This window comes from Salminus brasiliensis, chromosome 10 (assembly GCF_030463535.1).
Source record: "Salminus brasiliensis chromosome 10, fSalBra1.hap2, whole genome shotgun sequence".
Lineage (NCBI taxonomy): Eukaryota > Metazoa > Chordata > Actinopteri > Characiformes > Bryconidae > Salminus > Salminus brasiliensis.
This window is the reverse complement of record NC_132887.1, coordinates 21,464,618-21,483,479: the sequence shown is the minus strand read 5'-3', so window position 1 is coordinate 21,483,479 and position 18,862 is coordinate 21,464,618. Positions and strand designations below refer to the sequence as shown.

The following is an 18,862-nucleotide window of genomic DNA, read 5'->3' as shown; positions in this document are numbered from 1 at the left end:
ATGCAGATGTACAGCTGTCCATGAGGGGTACTATGGTAGAATTACCCTCTGCTATTCTACTGCTATTCTAGGGAGAGCCCACTAGCAATAAAATGCTCCTTTGTGCTTTAGGGACTATTTCAGAGCAAATTAGATGAATGATGTTGTTCCCAGAACAATAGACTGACGACTCCAGGATCCAGACCTCAGCATCACTGAAAGTAGCATTACTTAGATGATGAAAAGCAGAAAATGCTTCAACTTCTGTAGACTGTTCTGAACATTGGAGGGGTGGAAATGAACTCACTAAATGCTGAAAAAATATATATTCATATTTAGTTGTTGAGGCTTCAGTGTAAATACAAGTTTTCTGATGCTGAGAAATGAGTAAAATGTAACTAATGGCCATTGGCCAGTGGAATTTAAATCAATGAAAGGGTTGCTTTTGAGCTTTTCACAGTATTGCATAAGAGAACAAATGAGCACAAATGTGTACAAATGAACCGTTTTCTGTTCAACGTGTCGAAGTTACTGTCCACGGTAACCTGACTGTATGCTTCAGATACAGAAGACAGTTGGAAAAACAACTTGAATGAATTGAATTCAATCAGAGTTTAGCTGTGAGAGTAAAAGACTGCAAACCTCTGAAATGGTGAGCAGCAGCACCCACCAACCCAATCTGCTTCAGGCTGAGATTAAACCCCAAAAAGGACATTTTAATCTTTGTAGATTCAGGAGGGCAGAAAATAAGACAGCGAAAAGGTGGGGAGAGAGGAGAGATAGCACTGCAGATACACTGTCAGAGACATTTCCATCAGTGTGAGCACGAGGACCTGGGATGGGCCGACGTCCGATTAGATTGCAGGAAGAGAGAAAGTGAAATTACTGGGAAGAAAAGGGACAGAAAGGGAAAAGGGCTGGATGTGATTGAAAAGGAAGTGCTTTTTTCAGTTTTACCAATTTATTAGCTTAATGGAACATGGACCACAGGATATGGATGCTTGCCAATCATTTGATCTCTTCTAAATGATGGGCGAGGATTGCTATTTGCATCCCAGCTATACCACGCTGCACTGAACCATTTTCCCCTAATGCTTTCTAATGTGGTCAAAGGACAGGCTTCCTAATTCTTTCTGGCAATCATGCAGAACTGAGATCAGTTTAAGGGGCACATTTGTGTTTTATGAGGGATCTCATTACCTATGTGTTTAACGGTGTGTCCTATCCTTTCAGTGTTTCTGTGTGAAGTGCGGAGAAGCTTTGTGTACTCGTGTAAAGTGCTTTGAGCGAAAGTGTGCGAGTGGAACGGACACTATGTAAAGGCAACCGATTTGAGCGCTATCTGGGCGGAGACAGTCCTCCATTGTACTGGTTATTAGTACCATGTCTCCAGTGGCCTCAGAAGGATAAAAAGCGCCTTTGTGCTCCGCGAGAACACAGAGAACAAATCTTCTTTAGGGAGCTTAAAGTGAAAACGATAGATTCAGTCTTTTCCAAATGGGAAGGTTTCAATCAAAGTTTTATTGCATCATCAAAAAAAGCCATTACTTGCTTTGGAAAAGGAATGGAAACCTTTGTCTCCCCAGAAGCCATTTGTACTGCGCCAAATCCTTTCTCTTCAAAAACGGTGCAGTAATTAATCTGTTCTTCCCTTTGTGTGCCCTTGCCCACAATGCCGTGCATTACTCACGTTCTTAGCGTTCGCAGGATGCTTAGGCATAGCACCTCGGAATAAACAGCTTTGAAAATTCAAGCAAAGTCATATCTGTGGTTTGCACAGTGTATTAGTGTAATGGATACAGAAACAAAAGAGGTGTACTATATATATAAATTAGATTGTTTACATAAACTCATCATGGATAAGAAGTGTACAACATCTTTAATAAAAATGTCCCTCACCAGATGCTGTTTGTAGCCATAAACAAGCTCCTGGTAGAATTCTGGTCGAGTATCTGATCACTCTTCTTGGCAGAAGTGGTTGAGTTCAATTAAATTTGGACTGATAGGCCTGATTGAGATCTCTGATTGAGAATTCTGATGTAGTCCCCTTTGTGTAATGTACCAGTTCCTCTGGCAGTAAAACCTTGAGGTTTCTCACTATGGGAAACAGTCCCTGTGTAACCGACCATGGCGGTACCTATGGCAATTAGCTGACAAACCAATCACAGCAATTATAAGGGAGCACCTGCCCCTTATATAAACATGTGCAGGTCTAAATGAGCTGTTTTCACTCTCTTAGGTGAAAACCTTTCCTCCCGTGCTTGCCTAATGGTATATGTCACCTGTGGTGCTGTCCCTCACAGGGGGAATGTTTCCCATAGTGAGATACCGAACAAGTGATGAAAGAGAACCGCCCTACAGCATGTTGCTCCCACCACCATGCTTAACAGTTGGTACAGTGTTCTTGGGGCTGAATACCTCAGTGTATGTAAATGTCTGACTACAACTTTAAGGGATACCCAGTTGGCTGAGTAAGTGTGTTATTGTAATAGTCATATATGTTGCTATTAGGCTGGGGCAGTATAACGCTACTACTGTATACAGCGATATTTAAAAATTGAGTTGTTATCTCAAAATGAGGACAGTATTTAAAAATTATAATGTGTCTGATATGTCAAATTTCTGTTCTGTGTTCGTATTATTTTGAGACTGTGTATGAAAAATAAAAAAGTGGTTACCGCCCAAACCTAATTGCTACCGTCATACACAGTATGCTTTTCTGAGTGTATAACAGCACCAGTTCTTTGCACAGCCTGTCATTTCAGTATTTAAAAGCCTCTTAAAAGTACCTGTCCATTTAGCCCATTCTTCCAAAACATGGATTTATGTTTAGACTAAAATAGTAAAATAGAGAATTCCAGAGTGAGAACTGGGACTGAGGTCCAGTGTTTTTGCTGGGCAGTCAAAGCATCCCAGTGTTCCATCATGTCTGTTGAAGCAGTCACAGACGTAGGCCGGTTCACTCTAGAGTTGTTATCCTAGAATGTAGGGGCATCAGTATTTTGTTCTGCTTGTACATGAAGGTATACAGTATAGCACAAGCTATATAATTTTGTCACCTCTGTATATTCCTAACATTATGACATTTCCCGATTTTTAGTTCAATTTTATTCAATGTATCAAATGAACTGAATATAACTGCTACATTTCCATTTCATTAGCACTTCACAGACCATGAAAAAAAACCAACAGTGCCTAGGCTCTGTCATGGGGTCCTGGACAGAATAATGATGATACAACTCATTTAATGTCTTTCATCATGTTCTTAAATGTTTCACATTTAACATTTTGTGTCTTTGCCATTTTTTACATTATCATTATCCACCTGCCATTTATTATATCATTGAAAGCTCTCCTGCTGAGACTAGGCTGCACTTATTCTAATTACAATAATGAGGCATTTTCGGAAAGACAGCAGGATGCTGATCACAAACAACCCCAATCACCACACACTGAACTTGAGGACAAGTCTTTGTTATGAGATCAGGCGTGTGTTTAATACTGAGTAGTTCAGAAAATATGTGAAGTTGCCTTGCCTCTGAAGTTCCTCGCCTCGAAACTAGGCCCACTTACACAGGCATTCTTGTAGAGCATGATGTGCTAATGTGGCCAGGTATGGCTAAAGGCTGTCAGACTTTATCTTACAGGGCAAAACAGTGTTACATTAAGAAGCTTACCTCCACAAGGGCATTAATCACCCCTGTACAGTAATCACTGTAATCATTAATGCAGCGACGGCTGCTGAATTTTAAGTGGAGTGGCTGGAGGCCATTAAATGGGGTTCAGTTGTGTGTGTGTGTTAGTGAGGCAGGTTCCTAATTATGCAGCTGAATTGAAATAGGGACGTACAATCATTATAAACTGTTTTCGTTTTAAGCTATTTAAATTAATTACTGAAATGATCTTGCTGGAAACATTTAACATGTTTATTCATGATATGGATTGATATTATTATATCCATAATAACTGTGGTCATCATCTTATAAATGGCTCTGTGTTGCTAGAGCAATGCGACCATGTGCCATGATTCAGACCACTTTGATAGTGTCTTTGAGTCACTTTTTTAGAAATACTTGCATTCTCTGACCATGTTGACCACGTTGAGAAGGCTGCATCATGCACAGGACTGCATAATGACTTCATGTATTAGTTGAGTGGTGGACCATTCTCAGCTCAGCAGTAACACGGTGTCATGTGCTGGTGCCTAGGCTGCATCAGTGCTAGGATGGTTCACCACCCAGAACTGTACCTTTCTTGCTGCCAAAACAACTCTGATCCATTGAGGAATGGACTCCACAAGACCTCTAAAGGCGTCCTGTGGTATCTGGCACCAAGACGTTAGCAGCAGATCCTTTAAAGCAACCATTTGTAGCATTTTTACTTAAAAAAACAGCTTCAAAATCATTGCACTGCCCTTACATTGTGCCACATAATGCTCCACTGATTTGTAATTGGGAGAATAGCGCCACTGTCGTTACTACTCTGGACTTGGCATGCTATTACTAGCAGAATGTTAATTTAGTGAAGCAGGCAGGATACTGTTCGTGAGAATTGACTGTCTAGAACTATTGTGTAACCCAAGCCATATTTGTGCAAAATCTAGTAGTATTACTCTATATTACATAAGTACACATGCTTCTCTCATCTTGTCCAAGAAACCATGTCCTGTAGTGGTGGCTCCGTGTGTGAATTACTATTCCCAGGCTGTGGGGGGAGCCCAGGAAAAAAGCCCATGTTCCATAGTTCAGTATGTTCCAAGGTAGTCATTTTTCAAGTCATTTTGGAGCATTTCTATTGGTCCATTCAACATGGAATTGTGACAACTGCTAGATTCAAAAAGACACAGGGTTTTTGAATGACAGTGATGATATGCATACACAAAAAAAGTACACTACATTGAGCAAATTGTGTGGAAATACAGTCATACATTCCCCTTGGTCCACCATTACTAACTCAACGTAAACCAACACACAGCATTATTTAAAACCAATATTTTTATTGCCTTAATTACCAGCTGCGTCTTCCTTTTGCATAATTAATAGAGATACTATTGTCAATCACCAAGGGAATTAGACCTCTGGTGTTTATTAATATTTCATGCCCCTTATTTTCAAAGCCATTTCACAGTTTATTAACCTGAGTAGCGAGTCTTGGGCTAGGGAGAGAAAGAGACCAAGGAGAGACAGTGAGATTGGAGCACTGTCAGAGACAGCAGATGTTAGTCCAGAGCATGACACAACCAGGGACTTGTTTGTGAGTGATGAGGAGGGGGCATGTCGGGACAACCCCAGCTGGCTCTTGTAAAGCAGGCATCTTTTTTCTTGATCATCATATAAATAGGTCACATAAAGCCGAACTGTTCTGCAGAACATTTATTTGCAAGTACATTGTTCGGGAGGAATGGTAAAATGCATAGCATGTGTGTGTGTGTGTGTGTGTGTGTGTGTAATGGCGGAGCTGATTGAGTATCACTGTACAGGAGAAAATGCACCAGTTAAAAGGAGGACAGTATTTCAAAATTATGACGTGTCTGATGTGGCAAATTTCTGCTCTGTGTCTGTCTAGTACAAGCGCAAATAAGCTAATTTCCCCATGTGCATTTTAGAGAGCCATAGGCTTGGGGTGCTGGGTAAGCTCGGAAAATAGGTGGGAAAAAAACAAGCCCACCGTAAGTGCTAGTTTAGTGACGCTGAGTTCAACTGAAAGGCAGAGCAAGGAAACATGGTAAACCCGGTCTGCTAAATGTGCCTAAAAAAACACATGAAAACATTAATATGACCGTTCACTCGACTTTGGGCTCTTAGATATGAGGCTTTATCCTCTAAATGTGTGTGATTTGAGCTTCACTTAGCTGAAACGCAGTCTGGGCTGTGGTATTTAGCCTTTAGGCCTTTTCAGGCCAGTTTCATTTCACCTTTCTGTTTTTCCCAAAACCAAGTCGCTCGACTTTCCTCTTAGACACAAGTTAGCATCAACACTTGCTGTGTCGGTATCACAGCAGTTAGTCAACAGCAGCTGCACTGGGCTGTCTAATACTCAGTGGAGATGGAGTCGAGCTAGTTAAGCAAGTGAGCTACAGATCCAAAACCACGGGGGGAAAATGTAATTCAGCTTTCTGCAGTCAGCAGTCACTCGACCATTAGTTACCAGTCGCTTGAGTCATAAAGCTTATCTCCCCTAAAAAGCTGTTATATATACACCTGTATTTAACCCCTTAAACCACCAGTTTGTACAGAAGTCCCTGTAGTTACGCCTTTTTGTAACTTACATTGCAAAGTTTTGCCAGCAATTTCCGTTGCATAATAAGAGTTATTGTATGGTTTTTGTCTCTTTTCTTTATGTGCCATTTGTGCAGTTTCATCTGTGCTCATTTGCCAACAAACCAGCCCGGTTCACTGCTTTGTTTTGACCCTCATCTATTTATGTCTAGTCTTGTTTTGCCTGATCACATATATCTATTTTTATAACCCATTACATTAAAGCTCAGTAATCTTTGCCTGTGTTAAAAATTCCCTCAAAATGTGCCGTATTGTCTGTTTTTTGTCTTATTCTTTAAAACATTTGGAATCAGTCAAGCCAATCTCACTGGAATTGTGTCAAGGATTCCCCTCCCCCCATACTGCTCTAACATATTTGCTGCTTGTTGAGTTAGAAAATGTGTGTGTATGTGTGTTACAGATGACAGCGCTTCTGCAGCGAGCAGTATGGAGGTGACAGACCGCATCGCCTCTTTGGAGCAGCGTGTGCAGATGCAGGAGGACGAGATTCAGCTGCTCAAGTCTGCGCTGGCCGACGTGGTCAGAAGACTCAACATCTCTGAAGAGCAGCAAGCCATGCTCAGCAGGAAGGGACCAACCAAAGGTATCACAAACATCCTCACTTCAACTGCACTCACTTCACGTTAGGGCTTCATGATATGGTGTTTGATAATCATTAATAAATTCATTGGCAGATTCAGTACTGACATTGAAGAAGGCTGCAACATGGAAACCATCCTGACCAAAATTTTGACGTTTCTTTCCTAATTTGTTCTTTGGTCATGCCGAATTCCCCCCAGTATTTTAGAGTCATTACACGATGCTACCTGCATGTAGGAGGTTAAAGGCTAGCATGTTTTTCCTCAGAGTCACATTAAGCCTCCACATGTTTTCAGACTGCCTCTGTGTGCGCCTCAGTGTCATCGGGCAGCTGAATGTAGTTGTTACGTCAGCTTACAGACGCCCATACTGACTAGCATCTCTCTAAGTGATGGGGAAGAGGGAGGGCCACTCTGCCCTCCCAGAAAAACCAAAGCCAATTATGACCTCCAGAACGCCCCAGATGGCAGTGATCTCTTGATGATGGGGCCTGAGGGTCTTCCTAATTAATCAAAGATAATGGCAGCAATAATAATCAAGTCATTCTTTAACCACGCTACATGGCCAAAAGTATGTGGACATTTTATGTGCGCTCCTTCTATACCCCGTGATCCTGCAGTTCTAATCTGGACATTGTTTTCAGATGCAGTTGTACTTGGTAATTGAACTTGGTTTTTCAAACAAGAACAGATGATTCCCGCAGTGATTTCCACACTACACATTTCAGCTGTCCTGTTTTGTGAGCGTGACTGGTCTGCCACCTCAAAGCTTAGCTGTTGTTTTTCCTATATCACCTACAGTTGCCTGAAGCAACTCTTAGCAGGGAAACAGTGGCACAGTGAAATTCATTAGAAAGACCCAGCTGTTTGTTTACTGTCTGCATTATTTAAGGTTTTAGAATCGAAATATTTTCAAAAAATAATTGGACTAGTATCCATCGTATCCACTCGTATCATCATAAAATCATAAAATCTAAATCACACACAAGATCATGTTGTACTATGAGATTGTTTGTTCATCTTCTTAACGTTTGGTCTCCAACCTCCTGCTTTCTCATTTATTCTTGTGTATATATACATATAAAATGGTAAGGTTGAGTGATATGGTAAAACGATGGTGGTATTTTCACGATACATAATAATTATAGTGATATTTTGACACACTGACAAAATGTATCAGTAGTGGCAGATGCCTAAAACTATGTAATATACTTGATTCTTATTTAACCCTTATTACAATGATTCTTATTCAACCCTTTGGCAAGTGACCATTACTCAGTAACTCAGCTATACATTGTCTAAAGAACAGTGTGGAGAATCAAGAGTCAGATCAGGAATTTGGTGATATTTTGTATTGTGTGTTTGTATTTTTTTTTTGCTTTAATTTCATGACAAAAAAATGCCGCAGTTACCATTTAAGGTGGAACGGCAAACAGAATACAGTAAGAAGCTGGAGAATAACTTCAGCCTCTTTGGTGTAGCCATGCTTGTTTACAGTGTCAGGAATCAGTACATTCTGAATTTGATGTCAGAAAAGTTGTACTGAGGTTAAGTGAAGTGATAGCTAAATTATCAGAAGCACGGCTGACAAATGCGTTTAAAAAAGCAGTCATGTGGCTGGAATGACTTACAAATGTATTTTGGTTAACACAGGTGTTGCTGTGTTTTAGGGATGGGACCATACCAACCAGGGACCAGCTACAGGGACTGTACTTACGAAAGGGTTAAAATGTAACATGATAGGGTATATCGTGTATCATGATAACAAAATTTATCACAATACGATAAAATATTGTCATATCACCCACCCCTACAACCACAGCGTGGTTTCCATGTCATGCAGCCCCAATTGTTCATTCTGTCAGACTGAAGAATTAGTTAATGCGCTCTGTGATCCCCCGATTGGCTGTTGTCTGTGGTTCGTCTCAGAGACTACATTTATTGCTTTTGGTTGTTGATTCACGTTTGGTCTCAGTGGTTTATCAGATGTTTATTGTTATCTGTCAGCCCTACAGAGCAAAAACAGATCCATAGAAATTTGTTTTATGAGAACGTGAGGCACTTCAGTTTCTGCTGCTCCCCCGTCTCTCTGCCTCTTCTCCAGCCTTTTCAACTTTTCTCATCACGTTCTAGCTCTGTTTTCTCCTGCTTCAGTTTTCTCCTCTGCTCTTTCCTCCCCCGTTCTGCTATGAGTTCAAAAAGAACCAGCAGGGATGAGAAAATCTGTCTCTGCAGACGGCAGTGGTGGGAAGTCAGGTAGGCGGAGTGTGTGGTTTAACACAGAGCACCACGGCTGTCACAACACTGGAACTAAACACACACTGCACAAGAGCACAAGAGAGTGCATGACCACTGAAAGTGGATAGTTTTTTGGCTGAATATATCTGTTATGTAACCGTTCTCTCTCTTTACTGTGTATCTGCATGCATGTCTGCTTTGATAAAAGGTTCTTTTCCTTGGATTCAGTTTAATTTTGAGTGTGATTAAATATGACACCTGTTGAAGGGTTAGGCTGCACGATATGAACACAATGCTAGTATTGCCATTTCCGATTCTTTTAATATACTGGATATTAAACAGGCTTTGCTGAATTCATTAAAATGTTGACCTGCACTATTTTGGCCATAATAGTAGTGTTAATGATTAACAAACAATCTGTCGTGCAGCTCTAATGACTCTGAAATGGAGCAGTGTGTTTTCCTTCAGCGCCTTTGCTTTCTAATGATCTGTTGGTCTTGAACTGCTATTAGCGCTTGTCTCCTGTCCAGCAGAGACGTGGAAGATAATTGGGGTAACTTTAAAGTTTAGATTAAAAGCACACTGGCATGCTTTTGATAACGCACACTTTCTAATTAGCCAGGCTACAGGAACTGGCACTGCCAGCTGCCAGTCTGGGGGTTGAAGCACCCCGTCACATACTGTGAGACATTTAGTATGCTTGTGCGCTGCGAAGGTTTCTTATCTGATTTTGAATATTCTTTTTCTTTTATCATCAGTTATCTCCTCCCACAGTTTACGATACTGACACTGTAGCAACTTCAGATTGCTCAACCTGATTTTTAACAGAATTTTATTCCATAGGAATGAATGTGATACAAAGGTTTCTGCAACCTGACACTAGTAGCACCAACTAGTGCACCAATACACTAGTAACACCCTATCAACCACATGGGGTACCACAGCCACCACTTTGGCATCTACCTGAGACACCATAGCAGCTACCTGGGATACCATAGCATCTGCCTAGAAACCACTAGGCAACAATTACTAACCAATCGCTTAGCAACCACCTGAAATGCCATAGCAACCACCTGCAGCACTATACCATCCATCAACAAACCTCTTCTCAACATTAAAACAACAGTCTGGAATACCATACAAACCACCTAGCAGCACCATATCAACAACCTAGCAAACACTAGACAATTTGATAGCAACCACCTAGCAACACCATGTCAACAACCTAGCAACCACTAGACAATTCGATAGCAACCACATAGCAACACTATGGCAACTGCTTAGCAGCACCATAGCAACCACCTGAAATACCATTGGAACCATCTTGAAACACTATAACCAATCTACCAACCAATACCCATACATAACAACCATCTTGTGAGGATACCGTAGCAAGCACTTAGCAACACCAAAGCAACTGCCTAGCAATGCTTTAGCCACCACCTTGGATACCTTAGCAAGTGCCTAGCAACTCTATAGCAACCACCTAGCAGCCACTTAGGAACACCAGAGCAACCATCTGGAATACTATAGCAACTGCCTAGCAACAACCTACCAATCAGTAAACAACTCTTTAGCACAGAGTAACACCATAGCAACCACCTAGCAACACTGCAGCAACTACTTAGCAGCACCATAGCAAACACTTCGCAGCAGCATAGCGACCACCTGGAATTCATTTGCAACCATGTAGCAACTCCACTTTCACACTAGTGACCACAAAGAAACAGCCTAGCCACTGCACAGCTATTCTGCTCTTTCTTCAGAAGATGCCTTTTTCTACTCAGTTCTTGTAGATTCCTCAGTTTTCAGTTTGTGCCTGTGCTGAGTGTTCATGGCGTGAGTCACGTCTGCTTTGCTTCCTCATAATCCATGACATTCCAAGTTGGCCTGTTTGTTTGAGAGCTTTCTGCTTCTTCTCTTTCTGTCTCATTTCTTCTCTCTCACTCCCTCTATCTTTCTCTCTGTGCCTCTCTCGCTCTTTCCCTCTGTCTTTTGCTGTTTCTTTCTTTATTGGTGTCTCTTTCATCTCATTCTGCAGCATCTCTCTGTAAGTACGCAATGCCAAGCAGGCTGCTTATTCGCTCTGCAGCCAAGAGAGAAACACGAAAAGCCCAAGCAACTCTGCAGAGATGAATATTTAACAAGGCAGGCTTACAGGGTAATATAAATAAAGATCTCTGCTGTCAGTAGATGCTTACTAAAATGGAACAAAGGGAGACTCCCCATCCAGGACGCCCAAACTGTGCCCATGAACAGTAAAGGACATAATTCCTGGGTCATTATTAACAGCATCCCACAGTTTTGTTATTCTCTCGTAGGCCCATATGCTTTTGATCCCAATACATCAAACTTGCTGCTTATTGATTAATTGCCTTCACCTTGTGGAAGTTATGGAATGAACTCTTCTGTATTATCTAGTGTTATTAGAGATATATAGAGTTATATAGAGTTTCCACAGTGGCTGTTTAACCCTTACTGTTCTTAGGGTTCAGGATGACTTGTTATCCACCAGTAATGCATTCAGTTCACTTTATATAATTAATAAGCATTTTGTTTGAAGGCTACCTATATGAGGACTTCATAACATATGCATATACACAATATAGCATATTTATACAGCATTGCTTAATTGATTTGACCAGCTTAGTACTTGCTAAGTAATTGCTGCAGTGTTGCTAGGTGGCTGTTATGGTGTTACTAGGTGCTATTGAGTTGTATAATGGTTGATAGGTTCTTGATATTATGCTGCTTGTCAGTTGCTATAGTATTCCCGATGGCTGCTATGGAGTTGCTGAGTGTCTGCTAAGGTGTGTCTAGGTACTACTGAGCTGTTTAATGGTTGGTGTGTTATTTATATGATGTTGCTAGGCACTTGCTAAGGTATCCCATGTGGTTTCTATGGTGTTGCTAGGTGGTTGGTTGATGGAGGTTATAGTGGAGCAAGTTGGTTGGAATGGTATTACAGATGTTTGCTATGGTGTTGCTAAGTCATTGCTAGGAAGTTGCTATAGTGTTGCTAGGTGGACATTATACTGCCATAAAGGGCCTTACAGTTCCATTAGTTGGTAATGATGCTTCATTACAGTGTTATTAACAGTGTTATTAACCAATTAAAAAGGCTAGGCATATAGGTATACGTTTCTATGACCAGCTTCCATCTACACTGCTCACAAATACTCAAGTATTGCTGCATATTGCATATGCAGGTGTTATGGTGGTTCTATGCAAATAGCCTTCAAATAACATGGTACCTATAACGAAGGTCTAAATTCAGCCTACGGTAAACTGTTCTCTGTTCTGCATATAAATACAAAAACACACTGAGCATATCAAATTGCCCATGCTGTGGGGGAACTCCTAATATTCTTAATTTAGAATATGTAACAGAAAGAGGAGAATCAGTTTGTTGTTGTTCTCGGAATATAACAACGTTTTTGTTGTTCTGCCCTCTTGTCTCACAGCCAGGCCGATGATCGCAGCCTTGCCTCTAAGGCCCACAGTCAACAATGGCACCGTCCTACCAAAGAAAAGCGGCACACTGCCGTCACCCTCGGGTTCCAAGAAGGACAGCAATACACCAGCGACCAAGAGGTGGGACACTACAGCACTGATTCCGAATTTAACCTAGAAGAAAAGTCTCTAACTTTAGAATGGCTGCTGCTAAGTCTTGTCCCATGCCTCATGTCTTTTTTCCGAAACATATTTGATTGGTAACATTTAGAAATGAGTGAGCTGGTCTTTAAGAAACAGAGTGACCAATAAAGAAGAGCTTGTTTATGCCATGTTGTTTAAAGACAGTTCACTGAATTCTCAGTGCGGTGTGATAATGAACTACAGATCACACACATATACACTAGGGATGCGAATGTATATGAATAAACAGATGACACTACAAATAGACAGATACTTTCTTGTGTGGTGTGTTCAAAACATTTACTGAAACTTTGATCCTGTAATCCTGTCTACTTTCCTTGATTCTGCTCTGATTTGTAACATTTGGACTCTGTAAATATACTAGCAGGGCTGACTAACCTACGGAACTACATCAAAGTGAAGGATTCAGGTACAGCCTGCAGTCTGAACTAGACACTGCCTTCCTGAGCTCCGTAACAATACCATTAAAACCAGTCCTCTCAGACTTTTGGTGAAAAACCCAGATCACATTAGAACAGATGCATGTAAACATAAATGCAGTAAAAGCAACAATAGTTTCTCATTTTAAAGTTTCTTCTGGATGCTCCCAGGGATTTGTTTTAATTCCATTACCAGATCACCTGATTAACCATCATAGTACTAGACTTCCATAGGGTGAGCTTTGGAGATGTTTTAATGAACACAGTGATGTGAAAGAACTACGCTTTTGGATAGTATTTAGTTTAATTTACTCTGATTGTAGTGTTTTACTGAGTAAATCAATACTTACTGCCCAGATGAGGAGCTTTTAAACTCACAGGCACCAATTTTCAGAGGTGCTTAAAGCCTTTGGACAGTACTGCGTGTATATACATTATATGGACAAGTATTTGGACACCTACACATTACACCTTTCATGACACCCCATTCTAAAGTCGTTGGCATAAATATGGAGTTGGATGCCCCTTGCAGCTCTAACAGCAGGTTTGGAACTCATTCCCCAACTGACGTGTTGCAATACTATTGAAGTACCACACTGAAATTCAGTGCTCTCTTTCTTTCACCGATGTGTTTAGAGGCAGACTGCATTGCTGGGTGCTTGAATTTATACACCTGTGGCAATGGGAGTGAATGAAACACCTGAATTCAGTGATTAAGGGGTGTGTCCCGATACATTTGTTCACATAGCCCATATAGTGTCATAGATTTTTTTTTTTGCTATACAGTATAATCTACTATATACTGAAGTGATATTATATACTGAAAATATTGTATATAATAATGTGTGCCGTTAAGGCTGTCACAATTACTCAAACTACAAATTTCCTCATGGGAGTTCCTCATTCCACAGCAGATTGCCTTTTGGATTCTGCTCTTAATTTATCATCTGTAACTGACCAGCTGTCCCCAGAAACAATAAAATTAGCATACCTTGCTCATTTGAATTTCAGTATTTCTCTCTGTAGTACTTCTACAGCGGGGGGCTGCTCTACATTATAAATGCCAGCATGTCTCAGGACACCAATAACATAATCTCTCGCTGTCACGCAATTCCACTGAGACCCAACCTGACATTCCTCATGACTGAAGCCACCGCTGTTGTGGTGATGTCAGCCTCAGTGCTGTGGCGTTCTGATGCACTGTGTGAAAGAATGACTGGGGGGAAGGAGATGAGGTAATCAATCTTTCCTCCATCACACACACAAAATATTGCTCTCTCCGTCAGTCGCTGTCACGCCTGGAGCTCATTTATGATAGTCTAAGGGTGGACGGACGGATGACGGAGTAGATGGATGATGGAATGGCGTGTATTCAATGCATATGGTCAATAGAGCTGCGTTCAGCGTCTGCAAAATTAAGAATGAATGTGCTTTTGCAAAATGCAAAAGTACATTATGTTAGTGTGCAATATTTTTCTGAAGCACTTGATTTTATGATCACCCTGTAAAAAGAGAAAAATGCTTTTTACCACATTAAGTCATTTTTTGATTTGTTTATTTATTTGATTTTTTCTGACAAACATTTTCCCCCAATTTTAGCTATTTCCATTTATACAGCATTACTACACTGATTCAGTCACATTAAGCAATGCACCAATCAGCCATAACATTAAAGCCATCTGCATAATATTGTGTAGATTCCCCTTATTCAGCTCTGACCTGCCGAGGTATGGATTTCGCAAGACCTCTAAAGGTGTCCTGTGGTATCTGGCACCAAGATGCTAGCAGCATTTAAGTCCTGTAAGTTCAGGGCTGGGGCCAAAATGGGTTGCATCAGTGAACCTAGGACTTCCATGACCCGGTCACCGGTTGACTTATTTGGAGCACTGCATAGCGTAAACATCCATCAATTTTATTAAATACACACATGTCTGCTATTTGTTCCAGTTTTATATCTCAAAAAGAGACCAGACAACTGAAATGATGCTTTATTGTTGCAAATTCATGCAAATTTACATTTGTTTTTATTTAATTTAATTTAATTTAATTTAATTTAATTTAATTTAATTTAATTATCATGGCAGCCTGTAACGCTGCAAATATGATCCAGATGCTTGCTGGAAAATTGAAAGAGTTGACTGTAATATTCACAGAACAATCCAAAAGCATAGCATGTAGAACAAGCCAGGTCAAGACCAAGTAGAGCAATATACGATACATGGGACTAAGGGCATTTTTTGTTTGGGGGAGGTCTCGTTATCACAGAAGAATTTCACACAAATACTGTAGAATCACTTTACAACGCAAAGCGGTAGGTTTATTACTTGCCCTATTTTCCTTGGATACACTCAAGCAGTGAAGAACAGTGCTATCTGGAGTCATGGCATTTTACTGTGCAGCCATTCTTGTATGAGAAGGTTTTTAGCCATGTAGTACAAGAAGTCATATGACAAAGTGAACCAATCACGTAATCCCAAACGCGGCGCCAGGAACGGATAGCTTCCACACACACCGGAAATCTCAGAGCAAGCGTTCCTAGGTCAGGAAAAAAAAATGCTAGTGTGAGAAGGTCAAAAACCAAAGCAAATCAGAACTAATGAACAAAGAGAACAGGACAACTACAGATCATACACAGGATAGACATTGGCCTATGCCCCAAATAAGCTCTAATCAGTAATGCTGACTGGTTTTGAGTATGTAGTATGTAATATTGATAAAGGTACACTGTTATGTACCTTTGTGTACACTGTATCTGTATAATGATACAGGGGTAGTGACTTGCAGTGCAGTGCTCACTTATATTGTTTATTGTTAGTATAAAACGGGTAGTACTAACCTGCTAAACCCGCACTTTTAGGATTAACATATAGCATAAACCTTATTATTATTAGTGTATTATTGTGTAGTACACAATTCGGATGCAGCCAAAACCAAGGAGAAACAATAGTAATACTTTACTAACAGATAAGTATGCATAATGAAACGGAAAGTGGACATGTACTTACTTGCTAGTTCCCACTGACTGAAATTCCCTAGAAGTCCCTAGGATTGAGAAAACCAGTAGAGGGAATGGGAGGCGTGACACAGCCCTGGATACACCCAAAGCCAGCAAGACAATGTTATGAATGCTCAGTTGGTGTCTGGGTTTAAACATGCTAAGACTACAGAAAACACATTGACAGAGAAAATAACTTGATCCCTCTTTGAGTCCCATGTGTAATTTTCTTTTATCTCACCAAAGCAGATTGTTGACCCACGTCAGTTTCTTATTCAGACACCCATATTATGTAGTGACTCTAATCTGATAGGGATTAGTGAACAATGTATATGTTGTTTGCCAATGTGCTCAGAGACCAGACTTCAATTTGCTTTGAATGTTTGAACAATCATGTGGGCCTCCTCAGCAGATGCTTGAATGTGTCCTGGCTAGTACATCACCACTTAAAATATTAATGTGAGGTTAATGATTCGATAACCAACAATAGCTGCTAATAAGAGCACATCTGTTACTGATGTCTTCTATGTGGCTTAAGATCCACAAGGCATCCTCTTGTAAAACAGTTTTGTAAGTATATTACTAAAAAATGGTGAACGTGGCAGCTGTTGTGAAGCTAATAAACACTGAATACTCTCTCTCTCTCACTTTCATCTCTTTCACTCATTTCCTTCAAATGTCTTTGTGCCATTTGTCTCGCTCTTGTCTCACTTAGAATTCTGTTCTGTCCCCTCCTCGTCTCCTTTCCCTCCCCATGTTGCATGCTCTCTGTCCAGTGTGTCCAGTCTGTCCAGCTCATCCAAGTTTCTTCTCAGACCACCCTTCAGGTGAGAGTGTTTTCCCAGCTTTGAGGAATCCTGCAAACCATGAACTGTATCTCTTTAATTACTTTACAGCACTATACCATGACTATACAAGTCTCACTTGAGAAAATGAGATTGCTACAAAGGGTTCTTTGAAGAACCATGTTTGGTTTCCATGAAGAACCATTTTGTAGACTAGATGTTGGTGTAAAGAACCTTTTAATGGTGTAACAAAGTCGATGTAAAGGTTTTACACACTCACATCTTTTTTACAAGAATGGTTCCTTATGGAATCAAAAATGGATTAATGCCATTGCTCCAATGACCTATTGTAGTACCTTTATTTTTTTTTAACAGTGCAGCTGCTAAACTGTTAGCTGTTGCCCAGTGAGGGACCCTAGTGCCTAATTTTAGTGCATTAAGAAAAAACATCAGTAGAATGATGGTTGTTTTTTTTTATTGTCCGATCAGGATTTTTTAATCAGTGTTATTTAGGTAGACACAGCTAAACAAGCTCTCCCACTGGTTGAAACTTCACTGGTAGAATTGAAGACCTTAGGCGTCAGATTAACCCCAACACAATTAGGAAGTGGCAGAGGAATCAATGTCCGATTTCCAATGGGTGTTGGGTATTTATTATGCTGGATGTTGTCCTCTCTGCTAGGTAGTTCTTCTCAGTGCATGTGTTGCCCTTACTTCTGCCCATGCTGCAGTTAGAGAGAGTTTGACCATTCTGCCGAGTATGCCATAATTATTGGGATTTTTTTTTCCTGCCAGAAAGATAAAAAGGCAGGAGAACTAAACAGAACTGAGCAGAACTGAGAAGATGTTTCTTAGAGAGGTTCATTAACCATCTCCTTTTCCTCTGACTCTTACTTTTACCTTTCTGCCACACACACACAGCTAACAACATAACATCACAAAGTGTGACTATGTGTTCTTACAGGCTAGATTTGTTACAGGATTGGATCAGATTAATTCTTTTTTTCTTCAATCAATACCGACATGCCACCTCTAATACAAATGGATGTTTGTGTAACGAAACACAGTCACGCTTCAAAAAAGAATTGAGGATGAAGTATGAAGGCTACACTGACTTCATTTTCACACACAAATAACGTGCAGTTGTACAAAAAATGGGTCTCTCCCCTCTCAACACTGTGGTTGTGCACATCCCTTTTTTTCTTTTGGCTGGAGATGTAAGGCCACAAAATATACATGTACACTGGCTTCAAAAATCTGCCACGTGGAGCATGTGAAAACTGTAGAAGTCAAAGCTGTCGCACAAAAACCTTGTGTCTTTATTTCTGCTGTTTTTCCAAAAATGACTTACGTTAACTTGAAGATAACAAGGGTTTTGTGTGATTGCTACTTACAGTTCTATGAATTATTTCCTTCTGGAAAACTAAGAAAAAGACCAAAATAGCCCTGTTTCTAGCTTAATTTACAAATATATATTATTTAGACTGACAAATCCATGAGAATGTACAGAAATTTGTGTTCACATATCATTTAGTAATGAAATTCATCAGCTGCCTATTGGCTTCTATTATTAATGAGTCCAGAAACATGTAAAATATTTTTATGCCAATCACCCGTACCCTTCAGTTACAGAGATAAATAATAAATGCTAATTACTTAGCATCAGGTATGTCACTACACTGCATGTAGAGGAATTTCAACATGCACCATTTTTTGCAAACAGCTGATACAGTATGCTAACATCATATGTTCATAATATAAATATAAATTGGAGACAACATTGACAACTTTAAGAGGTTTTGAGTGAATACTTATGTTGTAAACTATGTTGTAGTAGCTTGTAAGGCTGAGGACTTCACATGGAAAGCCAGTATTCATAGTCCATCCTAAAGTAGTATTCAGGATTCCAATTATGGGCCTCATTTGGTCCATG

At 40.3% G+C, this 18,862-nt stretch overlaps 1 protein-coding gene across 6 annotated transcripts in view; it reads left to right on the top strand.

The window, feature by feature from the left end:
• eml1 (EMAP like 1) overlaps window positions 1-18,862 on the top strand; it is a 92,493-nt gene that overhangs the window by 44,522 nt on the left and 29,109 nt on the right. For 4 of the 6 annotated variants that reach the window (XM_072689683.1, XM_072689679.1, XM_072689678.1 and 1 more), the window contains exons 2-4: window positions 6,658-6,840; window positions 12,538-12,667; window positions 16,921-16,971. In XM_072689683.1, coding sequence (XP_072545784.1) covers window positions 6,658-6,840; window positions 12,538-12,667; window positions 16,921-16,971 — 364 coding nt within the window. The remainder of the gene's footprint in view (window positions 1-6,657; window positions 6,841-12,537; window positions 12,668-16,920; window positions 16,972-18,862) is intronic. The other 2 variants (XM_072689681.1, XM_072689682.1) reach the window with 1 other exon arrangement.